Source organism: Mytilus californianus, unplaced genomic scaffold, assembly GCF_021869535.1.
Source record: "Mytilus californianus isolate M0D057914Y unplaced genomic scaffold, xbMytCali1.0.p SCAF_1, whole genome shotgun sequence".
Lineage (NCBI taxonomy): Eukaryota > Metazoa > Mollusca > Bivalvia > Mytilida > Mytilidae > Mytilus > Mytilus californianus.
Genome location: NW_026262581.1, coordinates 64,959,988 through 64,975,750, shown reverse-complemented (window position 1 = coordinate 64,975,750; position 15,763 = coordinate 64,959,988). Strand labels below are relative to the sequence as shown.

Sequence of the window (15,763 nt, the reverse complement as noted above, 5' to 3'; positions counted from 1 at the left end):
ACTACACACATGAATATCAGGATCAAACAAGAAATAAGTTTCATTAAGATATAATGAATCATCTTTGAGGAGTTGAAAAAGTAAAACTACTAAAAAGAAACTTTTCAAATGTTCAACAGTGAAAGATGAGGATAGAAAATAATGATCCAGTATTTCAAAAAGTAACTGTTTAAATACTATGTAAACAGAAAATATGAAGTTTTACAAAACTGGATCTCTATGTGTCTGTTCAAAGTTAGTAGCTTATTATTCAGTGGTTATTGTTGGTTGCATTCTTCCATATTTGTTTTTCATTTATTGTTTCAGTATAAATCAAGCTGTTAGTTACTCTTGAATATTGGTTCACATTTGGTCATTTTATAGCTACTAAACAGTATGGGTTTTTCTCATTGTTGAAGGCTGTAAGGTGACTTGTAGTTTGTGACATCCTTGTCCTTTTGTCTCTGGTGAACAGTTGTCTCATTTGCAATCATACCAAATCTCGATATTTTTATACTTACCATGACTTTTTGTGTATGAACAGGTTACGTTCTGATGAAAATTTAACAAGGTTGCAAAATGAACCATCATAAAATTTAGGTAAACTTACATGAAAATGGGGGGCAAGATATATAGGTATTTGGTTTGTTAATGTTACCAAGGGAAAAGTATCCTTGAAGTCTGGACTTTCGTTGCACAAATGACAAAAACAAAAATATGATTTATACTTATTTATTTGGACTGTAAATTCAAAATAAATTCTGACATACAGTTATCTAAACATTGTTATAGTTGTAAATTGTTTGAGTATATAAAACTACATATATTATGACATTCTGAGAAATAACATACACATCACATTAAACATAGAAGGGATACAATGGTCAACCTACTAGTTTTCTGAACTGTTAATACAACCTATTAATTCCCAGACAACCTTTAAAGCAAAGCAATAATACAACCTGGGGAACTATGTTTTAACAGTATAATATTTTCGGATTTTCTACTAAAATCTAATAATTTATGACTTAATTTATTTCAGAAGTTTTATGAATTGTCCATATATAATTGTTTTAAATCTGTCATCCATTACGAAATAATATGGCCATTACTAGTAAGTAATCCTATAAATATTCTACGGTATAATTTATGGCACATTATCTAATACTACTGATGACATAAGAATTCCACATATTTTAGTCACTAAACAGTATAGAAGATGATTGTCTTTAAGTGAAATCTAAAAATTTTTACTATCAGTTTTCATTAAAAAAATTGGAACCATCTTTTACAGGAAATAAAACTTTAAACTTACTTGGTGATATTTGAATGACTGATTCGTGTCAGGATATATTATTGACTGAGTTTTGAAGTTACAAAACCTCACTGTTGTTATTTAACTTTTTATCTCACTGAAAAAAATATTTTGTTATATGATGCAAGCAAAGCAATTAAAATGGCTTTTTTTTTGTAAACTATAAGAAAAAAAATTCATTAACTTTTAAATAACACATGATCAGTTAGTTCTGTAAATATTGCTACTTTTGATTAAAAACAGAATATTTACAGCCATTTTGAAACCATTATCTTGAAGTATGAAAAATACATTTATTGCAATCAATGCAAATATCAGAAATACTAATCAATATTAGAAATATAGAACTACTTGCAAATACTTAACTAAATTTTCAACAAATTTCTATCTATAATTATGTTAGTGGTGGTATCATAGAATTTCTAAAAATTAAGAAAACTGATCATATAAAGTTGTGAAATTTGAACAAATATATAAATACTTAACTATCTTTTAGAACAAAACAAAATTCATTACAAACTAAGGAATTCATTAAATATATCAGATCTTAAAACAAGACATAGTAATATGTCACTGGAAACAGAAGACTTGACAGATCTACAAGAACAGAGAAATACATATAACCTGAGAAAGAGTGACTAGATATATAAATAAAATCTACGTATTGTCACTTAAAGCTATCACAATCATATATTATACAGAATTCTATTCATAAATCTAATAAGGTATATTCATTATTAGCACATAAGGCATCAGATTTTACCAGTAATCAAACGGCAGTTATATTATGATGAGGTTCATTTCTGTTTACCAATGAAATTAAGACATTTATCTGAACCATTCCACCACTCAATTATACAACCTTAGCTCACACCCTGAGCTGCATACAAAAAAAAATCATTAAAGATCACAATTTTTTACAATAGAGCAGGTACAGTTCGGGACCAGATTGGTCCTAAATTTAAAGGTTCTTAAAAATTTGGTCGATTTGCAAAATTAAATGTTTAAACAATATATATAAATAAACAAAGCTCCTTTGTTCAAAGTATATTTCACTTCATGGGTCACAGTCATTAGGTGACAGTGAATTTGGTAAAATAGGGACATTACATAAATTATTAACAATTTGGTGTACACATGCATATTAATTAGATAATAACTCTAATCCAAAAGGACCCAGTATAAAGAGTCTCATAACAAACATCAGGAGCCTGTAGTTCAGTGATCAGGAGCCTGTAGTTCAGTGGTTGTTGTTGGTTCATATCTGTTATAATTGTTTTTTATAAATTAGGCCATTGATTTTCTCAATTGAACTGTTTCATATTTTTCATGTCCAGGCCTTTTATAGATGACTACATGATATGGGGTTTTCTTATTGTTGAAGGCCGTATAGTTGCCTATAATTACTTACATCCACTTCATTTCAAATTTTCAACTTTGGTGGATAGTTGTCTCATTGGCAATCATACCACATCTCCTTATTTCTATATTTATACAGGAATTTAAATTGAGCTCTGATGTTAAGGTTGTAAAACTGTCACTACAGTCACCTTAACTGATTCACCAGCTAATAAAAAGATTAATGAGACCACAGAGCAAACATAAGGAAAGCAATATCTTCAAAATAATTTATAAATATTGAATATCTGCAATTTAAAATCAAACAGAAAACACCAGAGTGAATGGAGATGGGCCGAAAATCGAACTTTAATTTTCAAAATTAGGGTAGTTGGAATAAATAGGTCATGAAATCTTCACTGATTTGAGGAAAAAGAGGCTATGTGAAAAACCCATAGGAAATTGGATTGGAATTAAAGATGAAGAAAATACTCTAAAGCTCAGAAAGGAATTCTTACTTTAACTAGATTTATGGTTATCTCATTTGAAAGGTATAAAAAATTAGCAAGTATGAAGCTTTGTGATACAATATTTGTTTCTTCTGTAATTCAGAGTTTTTTTTTTGCAGGATATGATTATGCATATCTGCTATTTATGACACAAGTCAGAAAAAAATTACATTAAAAAACCTCAATATGTGAAATCATGTGCAATATCACAGATATATATAAATACCATAAAATAAAGGAAAATATTACACATCATGCGACAGATCTCTACATACAAAAATATTTCAATAAAAAAATTGGAAAAACAAAACGTAAATAAATGCTCCCTTCATCACTGTATAATAGTCTAAGATGTTGAATGAAAGAGTGTTTTTAGAATTGCAAACAGCACTGAGCATTGTTCTTTTGAACTATATATACCAGAATGAATAATCTTCAAAGAATGTTCTGATCTACACTACACCAGATAGTTGATTTATTTATATAAAAAGTGATGCCTTTCTGTGCTTTCGTAAAAGAACAATTTCGAGCAATGTTTCTTTGCATTTTTAGATATACTGTCTTTGCTTTTTTTCTAATGATTCTTCCTTTTTAAATAAAAATGACAAATGATCAATATCCAGGACCATTACTAGGGATTACAATGTACTAAAAGCTATACAAAATAAAATCGTATGGAAGTATTTCAATTTGTAACATCATGGTTCCCCCCTTTTTTCTGATTGAAAATTTAGGTTTTCTTACATGTTTCCATAGTGATATCATTTAAATCCTAACAACTCAATATGCTACAAAAATGACATATTAAAAATCACACTGTTTATATACTTGGTCAATTAGCATGATATAGATAGTCAATGAATCTTCTAATGTAAAGAACATAATGACTTGAGATGATAATACCGGTTCCCAGTCTTGAAAACTTATAGAATATGCTTTCCTTTACACTTAGGTAACCAGTTTCTAATACAACTACCACAATTTTAGTAACAATGTAGAAACAAATTCTGACATCCAGTGTTTTTAACATTTATGAAATATTACAAAAGCTTTTCAGGCCTTTTTTTAAAGAGTATTAGAATTCTGTAAAAGCAAAAGCCCTTAATTCACTCCTTAAGTTTAGTAATTAAATATATATCTTAGAATACCTTTGTTAATGTGGTTTAAATTGAGGAGTCAAATTGACATGTGATTTTAAATTTTACAGTCTTTATGAAATCGTCATGGTTTCTCGTCTTTGTTATGGGCCAACTTTCATAAAAAGTTAAATTTAAATTCCAATACATTATATAGTGGGGAAATTTAAAAGACACATCCTCATTTTGCAATATGACAGATTTGGAGTCAAATATATAAATACTGATTTTATCGTTTCTACAATATAAATACATATCAAACCTTGTAATTTGATCTTATCCTCTAATTTACTAAACCTACTATATACATTTATGATACATCCTTATAATAAATATTTTATAATAACTATGTACACTTTCTGTAAATAACAACAATGATTTTATTGCTGGAAATTAACATATATATTGCACAAATGTCAAGGGCGGGGAAAACAAACAAACAAACATAAATATGCACCAACAAGGTTTTAAATGCATTAAATGACCAAACAACTTTGTGTCAAATCATGAAGCTTTGGTTAAAATAAAAAGAACTTGTAGTCTATTATATGGTTCTTTCACAAGAAACCAAAACATCCATTGTTCTTACAACACATTAAATGAAAATTGCAACATAATTTGGTCCTTTAAAACATAATTAACCACCTAAAACATAATCCATTGAAAATCAACCAGTTATTGCATATTTTAAATTGCTACCAACCTTACTTTTAAGGTTTATGAGTCATTTATATGAAAGAAAAAGTAAAGAATTGCCTGACAAACAAAACAAAATAAAAGGACTTAAACAAAGAAAGGTCTTCTTTCTGTCTTAGACTTCTTACTTGGCTTCTGCCCACTTTTATCAGATGACTCACGAGTACTAGCATATTTAGATGAAGAAGTTGTATCTGTAGTTTTACGTGGATATGATTCAGTCGATATTTTTCTAACCGGTGCTTGTTTACCCTTCGCCTGCTGTTTTGTAGGTGGTTCTGAAGCTACATTACTCTGTGAAGCGGCTCTCCTCCTCCCACAAGTGGCACAAGAAATATGCCCTGTCCGACTGCTATGTGCTGCACTTGTTCCCATCACACACTGACTATGAGAATGTTTACGTTCAGGTTTTAGATCAGGTTTAGTAGATGTAACAGGTTGTTTAGGACTAGACGATGAAGAGGAAGAGCTTATTGATCGCTGAGCACCACTACTGACCGCCCTCGCAGCTATTGCAGCTTTGCCCATCACTATTCCTAATGGCCCTTTCTTTTTACGTTCTTTCACTACAGGCTTTGATTGGTCTGTTTTATTTTGAGTAGGCTTTGTTTTGACGGTTGGTACAGCAGACTGTACTGACATATCCATATGACTTTCATCACCATCTTTACTTGAAATATCAGATGATAATGACTGTGTATCTAGATCTAATGAAAAGGTCACATTTTTTTTCATATCAGTTTTTTTCACATTCATGGTATCAAACATTCCTGACCTTACTGTCATATCTAAATCCAAAGTATTCTTTTCATCTATTTCCATTTTAGTGCTTGCAGTTTCATCCATTTTATCAGATATATTCGCATGAATAGAAAGAAGAGGAGAAATACTCCCTTCTTTACTATCTAGTGAGGAAGAAGATCTTGTCCATGACCCAGACAAAGAACTACCCTGACCTGAGAATCTCCGTGACAATTTAGGAGATAAACTACCCATATGGCCATCTGCCTCTCTGGACTTATTCCCAATGTCAGTCAGTGAAGTCCTAAATAAAGGTGGAGATCGTTTAGCGGATGTATTTCGACGAAGTACAGGAGGTGATGAATTCCCAGCCTCTTTCTGAGCTTGCATTAAAGCATGCCGTTGAAGCAGTGGTGATGAAGGACAAGTGATTGTCAATGTGTTCAAGGGAGGTAAATCTGAAGGTTTTGGCTTTGTGGGAGCATTGTTATTTGAGTCTTCATCATCAGTTTTTACAACTTCAACCTGTGGTAAAATAACCTGCTTTTCCACAGCTAATGCATCTGTATCGGTTTGTGCAGTGGATTGAGATTTAAAATTCTCTATGGAGAATGTAGCTTTAGTAGCTTTTATCAATGCCTGGATTGTAGGGGTTTCTGTGGTAGAATCATGAGAAGCCATTGACAATGGATGGCTTTCTGACAAAGCATGAGTTGGGTTGGATTGTGTTGTTGTTTGGGCAAGTGTGGCAGCAAAGTTGTGTTGTGGTGGGTACTCTCTGATAGGACTACTTTCTATAACTGTAATTGTGGGAAGATTTATTTTCTTCTTTTCTAGTGTTAAAGCTTGTATGGTGGCAGGCTGTATCTTGAGTACTTGAGGTGGGGAACGTTTAATAAGTTCAGGCGGTCTAACAAAATGATTTCCATGATCGCTGTTCAATACCATACTACTTTCTCCTGAAAATAAGCGAAAAAAATATATTTAATTTTCTTATAACAATCTCTTCTTTATGATAATGTCTACTATTGTTTTTTTAATTATAATGCATAAAAGCAGAAAGAAAGTACAATAAAAATTTCTAATTTAAATGCAAAACAAGAATAGATGAAAAATGCAAGTGATGATGTTTTGCATAGACTGTAAGATTAACCCATTTAAGATGCTTGTTATAGAAGCATATGACAACACATATAACACTCTACTCAATATTAGAATCAAAAGCTCGGTTCACAACAAAATTAACAGGTTAACTTGCAGAGTGTATATCACTGAGTTAAGAAAAAAGGTTAAGGTGAAAATCTTTGGGTTTGAAGAAATAAATAAAGAATAAGATCAAAGCATGCAAGATGACCATAGTTACAACAACATTAGGAAAACCTGTGACTGTACAAGCTTTTAAATTTATTACTTTAAATGTAAAGATATTTAAAATAATAGTTGTCAAGGTAAACAACAATTTCTGTTAATATTGGTTTCTGTAATTTTTTGTATTAAAATTGTTTCAATGTCAAATTTCAGTTATTCAAACAATTATCTCCAACAACATAAACCATATTTCTAGAAAATACTGTATGAACTATGATTGACAATATAGCATAGAGTAAATCTTTCCTCAGTCATTATGTTTACTAGTTTTTGCTATTGAGAAGACACATCACCCTACCAAAGTGACAAACAAAATTACTATAAACAAAATAAGTTCTTCATTTGTAATTTTCTTTAAACTATGACAGGTATCAATAAATCATAATAAAATAAAATTTAATTGTATGTTGAGGTTCATATATATATATACAACAATTATCTGAAATAAATATTAAAACAGCTGTTGGTAACATTCACTAAACAGAATATTATAGATTATTACACGTCATCTACCATACCAGCCCAGATATCATCTAGAGACATTCAGATCAACTAAGGTAGTAGACAAGATCCATATATGTAGTTGAAGGATTATACTGAGATTGCTATCAAACAAAATGTGTCGCAATCTCTTCAATTTTAACTCAATTATTTCTCACTACTGCATGGAATTATATCACATTTACTTATACCGTTTTTTTTTAAATGTGTCTTAATATTCTAAAGGTCATAACTTCTCAAGATGGGCAAGAGTCCATGAAATAGAACTTAATGTAAGTCAAGGATCTAACTATCAGAGAAAATTGTTTGAGCTGCACCTGACATGGCTTATCAAACAAGACATTGCACATTTTTCGTTGTGTTGCATTATATGCCAATGATATGGCCATATCAGGGAGATGGAATGGTTCCTCAAAATCTTTTAACAATTACTTTTAAAACATGTATTCATTTACCTTGGTATATATATCATCAACCACCAGTTATTTGGTCCTAGATTACGCGCTATATATTCAAGTGCAGTTAAACCCATTCCAGTGAAAAAGCATTGTTTAAGCACAAATTTTAAAGTGAAGTACCGGTATATGTGTTAGGTGATACATATATAAGTATTTGTCCTATGTAATATTAAATGTGTAAAAAGTTCTAAAATAAATTGCCTTTTTATAAAGGATAATGAAAGACTGCAGTATTTTACATCTAATTTGTAAGATAAGTATTCATGTCAGCATGTTAAATAAACTTTCGGGTTACTAATGAAAACAAACAATTTTTTTACTATGACAGACTAGTTTGATGTGTACTGTCACTGTTAATAAAATAGGTTTGTTCTACATTGGCAAATCAAAATTAATGGCTAGCATAAGCTCTGATTCCTTTCCATATTTATCTAAACTTTAGGTCCTTTTCGTTTGATCAGCTCTTCAACGTTTGTATAAGTTGTTTTTTTATTCAATATTTAGGTCTTGAGCATCACTGAAGAGACAATTGTTGTCGAAATACAACAATTTAAACGTCTGGTGAAGTAAATTGGGTACTGCTAATGTTGTTACATGTAATACAGTTCATAATTCAGAACATTTTCTGAAATTAAAACATGTTAATAGTAAGGTATTATAATAAGATTGGCAATGTCATATGCTATACTGATATTGAATGTTTTATGAATGTTTAACCAACAACTGACCAGGTAACAACAATAAACACACCATGCATTAGTTTACCTTTCCCATCACCAGGGCAGCTTACCTGTAAGTATAACTTACTGTCAGTTATATAACCAGAATTATTCAGTCACTCAATCTTTAACAATATTATGAAAAATTTATGTGCATATAAATCAGTCTGAAAAGTGCGGTCAATCTATTAGTCATTAATGTGGATTCAAAAGAGCATATCAGATCTAGACTTTGTTAAATATCTATGATCAAGACATGCTTCTAAGCTAAATTGATGTTGCTCCTTTCAAATACTGATCTTTGAATAATATGAAATATCTGGTTGTATTTTAAAGATTCAGTGACTGTGTATTTAAACATGTCCTTATTTTCATACCCAACCCTAACTATATAACCATTAGAAATACAAATCAGATGATATCTAAAACCCAATATACTGGAATGTCTAGTTTACAAACAATATAAGCTGGTACTTCTCTGTGGAAGCAATTATATTCATGGATTCACACTTTGAATATTGGTAAAAATTACTAGAACATCATTTTGGTGACCCATGACATCTAAACAAAACTGGTACCCAACACAGAAAACTATTTTTTTCAAAGTTAGTTTGCCATTTTATATGCAGATTTAAAAAAAAAAGCTAAATACAGTATTTTGTATGCAAACTATTGTTCAATAACACTTATAACTCCAAACCAGTGAGAATACAGGGTTTTCACATATCATCAGCTTTCATTCATTTCACTGTAATCCAATACAAAAGCTGTGCTACAAACAAGTACCAGTAGTTCCTTTTCATGCCAGTACATGTATTTGAAATGTTTCCCCAAAAAATCTATAGGTCCAAAGTGAAGTTGTATTTGCTTAAAACTAAATTTAAAAAAAACATTTGTTTTAAATGTTTTCTTAGCAAAATAAAACAGAAAATGATACAATTTTAAAATATACTGAACTGGGCTAACATGAAAGGAACTATAGTGAGGGTGTATATGGAGGGAAGGTTGAAACTTACACTATAAGTACCCATAATACTCTAGTTGAACTGTAAAGAAGACAAGATGCCATGTCAGTAATATAATGCTAGACTATCAAACAGCAAAATCAAGTTTTAACTACATGTAAAAGCATTATGCTAAAACCAAAACAGTTCAAAACAACAACAAAAAACCACAAACATTAGTAACATAATCTACATGTATACACAATACTGGTTATTATTAATTCAAAACCACAAATGTCAATTATCAATGTGCAAACAAAACAGGAGGAAAGCACATACAATGCACAAATAAATATTACTGCAACCAGATATGTGCAACAAACAAAAAACAAAATTCAACTAAAAATTGGAGTTGTAATTTTTCTACACATTATGAAAAAGTTTGATGTTCATCTTCTTGACAAATTAATAACATATGCAATAATGTCTATGTGAAAACTGTCTCAACATACATGCAATTCTATTAAAAAAATATTCACAAATATTTGTCTTGCCCTTGAAACCTTTCTCCCCTGGTAATTTTTCAAAATGAGATAAGAACTGCATAGAATTCAAATATTCTGCTCATAACTTCATTGTATTCAAGGAAAAAGAAAAGATTTTCACAATGCAATATAACAGGTCGTGAAATATTCATGCAAACTGTGAATGTAATATATGAATACAGCAACAGAGGAAAGAGAAAGTTTACTTTCTGGTAAGTAATGACCCAAAGGTTAATATAAAGGTTTACCCAAAGGTTAATATATAGGTTTATCCAGTTAATATACAAGTTATCCAGAGATTATATAGGTCTACCCAAAGTTATGGTCTACCCAAAGTTAGTATCTAGGTTTACCAAAAGGTACAGCTTACCAAAAGTTAACATATAGGTTTACCCAAAGTTAATATATAGGTGTACCTAAAGTTAATATCTAGGTTAACCAAAGTTACGATTTACCCAAAGTAAATATATAGGTTTAGGGGAATTATGTTTTGTATTATAATCTGCCATCTGCAGATAGAGTGCAGTGACCAAGTGGCTACTTTATCACGATGATATGATGGATGATTTTCATAATTCCACTGATTTTTTTTCCTACCAAGACTGAATACTGTAAATTCTGAGATTTCTGTGTGAATTTATTATTGGGAATGTTTGGAATGTTCAACAATTGACAAAAATGCAACTTCAACTGTTGCAATTAATGAATTTTAGGAAATGTTGCATACAAAGTATGCATCAAAAGTTAGAATAGGTTTTTTTTTATTTTTGCAAAATCTATCCCGTCAAAATTTTTTGCAATAATAAATATATTTTTGCAAACATTTCTGAATTTGCAGTTTGCAGTATCATTGATAATCAGAAAATGTAATGATAAAGTAGCCACTTTAATTAGTTGTGATAGTTTCTCTACCTGTTAATCACACATCAGCCACAATGGTGTAAACAATATCTGGATCAGATCCTGTCGAAAGTTAGTCATAATTAATTCATTTGCTGTCTAATTTTCATTCATACAAGTTTTAAAAAAAATCAGACCTTTTGTGTATTTTTCGTTCAAAAAAATGTAATGGAATAATTTTAGTCATTTATATGATTGAAACAAGAAGCAAATGAAAAAATATCAAACTGAGTAATTATATTAAAACAAATGCAACCATGGCAATTTGTCACACAAGTGCATTACATCTCTTAATCTGATTAACATAAAAAACAAAACTACACTGTACTTATAACAATATTTGTTTAAAAGTCATTGCATACATATCACATTAATCTTTCTATAGACTATTTATTATATTCACAACTAAATCATTTTAATTTTTTTCTAATTCATGACAATTATGGATGTAGTACAGACTTTATACTTTCTATGAAAGCTCCTCTTATATGAACCAGGGGTTTCAAAACATTTTGTGGCCAGCTGGACATATTTTTATTGATTCCCTTTTACTGTTAAGTGCGGAAGTACTCAAAGCAGGTCCCATCAGGAGGTCCAACAACAAATGATTTTTGGGACTAAAAAGACTAATAAGAACTATTCTGTCAAATGACAGATGTCTTCATGGAATTTAACCAATAGGAACAATTTTGAAATATAGCAAGAACATAACCTCCAACCCATTAATGACATGACAACAAATACAAAAACTGAGGCAGAAAATCTATTTTTCAAAATAGATGTATAAATTTTTTTTTTTAACTTATTTTAGTAATCAAAATCTTTTTTGTTAATAAGATAAAGAAAATACACTCCATGCTACATGTAGCTATTGTCATTTCTACCAATATAGTTTATTACATAAATTAACAAAATAAGAGTACCGATACTGTGAATTCATTTATTTTGCAGGATACCAATTTTCTCTGACAGAGGAACAACTGCATTTTTATGGATACTTGATTTCTTTGTTTTGGATGTTGCATACAAGCCAATATCAAATTTGTACTTCATTGAACCCTTAAATTTGTGATTCACCTACACTTACAAAATCCAAGAATTTGTTACTCCACAATATAATGAATAAATAGTATACAAGAAAAAAAAGAGGAATTAATCATAACACACCAGATGGATGCATACCTTTAAATGCATTGGAATGTAACGCATGCTGTGAGTCATCAGGTAACATTGTATCAGGCAGATCCTCATCAGAATCTATATCACCATTCTCTTCCCCTGTGTCAGTAGTAAAAAGCAATCAGAACTACATAGCATGACCAGATTTTTTTTTAAATAACATTTGTTCAAATTCAAAAACTTCTCAATATATTGATTTTTTTGTAAATATCCACATGACCAAATGGGAAGTGTTTGATATGAATATAAATTTGAAAAATCTGATCATATCCAGAAAGTTTAGATAATTATTAAGATAATCATGCATAAAAGCATCTTATATTTTAAGAAATTGTTAAACAGTATTTAATATTATTTCATTCAAATAACAGTAACTATTACACTGGTAGTATAAAATGGAAATGTTGCAATACATTATGTTGAAAAACCACATACAAAGAGAAACAAGGAGACAGCAATAGTTCATATATTCTATATAAATGAGGTGTAATACACACAAGTTTACAATATATAACACAAATTGTAAAACAAGAAAATGCTACATAAAGAATGAAATTATTAAAATTGGTTGATGAAACCAGTGAACCTAATCCACCCTAGTAATTATTATCATTTTGTTTTGTTTTAATAACCCTAATAATCAGATACTCTCTCTAAATAAATTGAATGTTTTATCAAGCTTAATTAACATCCAATATGTAGCATATTCCTTTTAGTAGTAACATGCAAAACAAGGATACTAGTTATGTGCATATTAATTAAGACTCCACACACCATAAATAATTAATGCATAAAAAAACACTCAAGATACAATGTGCACAGTATACAATAACAATTACATACAACAAATATTTAGATTATGCATGCATAGGTATGTGCTCTATAAAAGGATTTTCAAATAAAACTTGATAAGTGTTAGTTGTTTCTGATAATTAGCCTAAATAAATCAATATACGGAAATAGTTTATTACAATTTTAAGCAAGGTGAGATGAAAGTGTCCTCTGACTTTCATCTTCCTTAACCCTAATGTTATTTTTTTAACAGTACCTAGATCAAATACAATCTAATTAAAATCTGTTCTCTCACTATGATCCACTAGATTAGTGTGTTGTAGCATGTAAGACCTCTCTTTTCTTAATCTAAGGCCAAATAACATGCCAAAAGTTGGCAGTAGAAGATTAAAATTGTGTTTAAACTTTCTGCATGACTTAAAAAACATCATTAGTTTCTCGTCTTCTAAAACAAAGATTTAATGTGTTTATACTAATTAAAGAATAACAGGTTTTCAAAACAAAATCCTATTAAAATGTTCAGTTTTAAAGGAAGCAGATTCGTCAAAACTCAGTAGATTCATTAAATGTCAATCTAATTTTTGTAGGTCTGGAATGCACTATTTAGTCATCTGGCACCCTATTACTATTTTAATGCCGAACTACAGAATTATTAAAAATGCATAAATTGAAAGTGCATTATGTGTCTTATAAATTACTTTCTATATCAAAAGTCAAAAGTGTAACTTGTGCTACAAGACTGTTAGTTGTGGCAGAGAAAAAGACTAGCCTATTACAAGACAAGATTTATTACACAACACATGATATTACCATCTGATAAAGGCACAATTTCTTTTTTATTACAATGAGCGCTCCCAGGTAATACAAAATCTGCATCAGATGTCTGAAATCATATATACTTATCGGTAAAAGACTTCATTTCATACAACATATGTTTCCCATTACTGACTACTAAAATCAATTAAAACATATATTAGTACTTTTTAGTACAAACAGGTACTGTATAAACTTTCAGTAAAATGTAGTAGTAATTAACACAAATCAACCAGCAGGTTAATAGTTTATACTGTAATTTTTTCATCACTTTAAATAATAAAATAAATTAAACAAAAAATAATTCCAAGATCCTTCTTTTTCAATCATATGCATAGTCATTATAACATCAATATATATATAATTATTGTATTTTTCTGGTTAATAATAAAACACAACATTGTGTCCTGACATTTATTTTCCATACAGTCAGTTAACGGGATAATACACTAAAACTAGAAAAGACATTTTCTTGTTAGGGCAAAATAAAACAAAAACACTAGTACTTTTTATTTTTTTACTAAAATTACCTTCAATTTACAAGAGTTATCTACAATTGTAGCAAGTATATAACAAAGCTAACAACTTTTGATTATCAAAATTCTTTATAATTTTCACACAATAAAAGCGCAATTTCAGTATCAGTATCCAAAATATAAAATATAAATACTTAGTTTTTATTCTCAAGGAAAGTCCAACTTATCATTGCCTGTATCTATTTTTATTCTAGTAAATTTTTATTGATGAAACCAAATGATTGATAATGCTTTTTTAGTTTATATAGTAAAAAATAAAATAACAAGAATGTGTCCATAGTACACGGATGCCCCACTCGCACTATCATTTTCTATGTTCAGTGGACCATGAAATTGGGGTCAAAACTCTCATTTGGCATTAAAATTAGAAAGACCATATCATAGGGAACATGTGTATTAAGTTTCAAGTTGATTGGACTTCAACTTCAGCAAAAACTACCTTGACCAAAAACTTTAACCTGAAGCGGGACAGACGGACGGACAGACGAACGAACGGACACACAGACTGAATAAACTGCTTCACCGAGCCCTGCTGGATACGACCGCAGAGGTCAAACCCTGAACAGTTGGGGCAAAAATGGACACAATATTCAAGCTTGATACAGGTCTGAATTTGGTTTGTAATTAAATGTTTGACACGTTATAGGTTTCTGACACAGAATAAATGTAGTCAAAGAACTTGAAATTGGTTATATGATTTGAATTTATAATCAATTGAAGATTTCTTGCTGTTGTGCAATACACTGTGCTGTTGTGCAATACTTAGTAAATATGTTTTCAGACTATAAACAAAGAATTAGCAAAATGAATTGTGACCCCCTTTTTTTTTTTAGATTGATAATTTCTTAAATCTGGAGGAAAAAAAAATTTTTTTTTTGTTACCCCCCCCCCCCCCCCCCCCTAAAAAAAAATAATGTTTGAAGAAATTTTCTTTCCGTAAAATGTGGTACAATTTAAGAGACATCCATACACTTAAACACAAGTTATTGTCTGAAAACTAGAAAATTGCTTTTTTTTGGCTCCTAATTCCTGAATGGTTTGGGCAATTACCCCCAAAATGAATCTCAACCTTCTACTTGTGGTATTGAACCTTGTGGTACAATTTCAGAGCAATCAAAATACTTATACACAAGTTGTTGTCCTGAAACTAGAAAAATGCTTGTTTTGGGCCCATTTTTTGGCCCCTAGGTCCTAAACAGTTGGGACCATCACCCCCCCCCCCCCTCCAACCCAACCCACCCAAAAAAAAAATAAAAATCCCAACCTTCCTTTTGTGGTATTGAACCTTTTGATT

The 15,763-nt window shown here is 30.2% G+C and overlaps 1 protein-coding gene across 6 annotated transcripts in view; it reads right to left on the bottom strand.

Annotated features, from left to right (window-relative positions):
* Window positions 1-695: 695 nt before the first annotated feature.
* The window catches only part of LOC127705971 (rho GTPase-activating protein 45-like), a 75,166-nt gene continuing 60,098 nt past the window's right edge, over window positions 696-15,763 (bottom strand). For 2 of the 6 annotated variants that reach the window (XM_052210356.1, XM_052210364.1), the window contains 2 exons: window positions 13,931-14,003; window positions 696-6,673 (listed from right to left, as the gene is read on the bottom strand). In XM_052210356.1, coding sequence (XP_052066316.1) covers window positions 5,061-6,673; window positions 13,931-14,003 — 1,686 coding nt within the window. In that variant the 3' untranslated portion in view covers window positions 696-5,060. Of the gene's footprint in view, window positions 6,674-9,776; window positions 9,807-11,161; window positions 11,213-12,331; window positions 12,428-13,930; window positions 14,004-15,763 lie in introns of all 6 variants that reach the window. The other 4 variants (XM_052210371.1, XM_052210378.1, XM_052210386.1 and 1 more) reach the window with 4 other exon arrangements.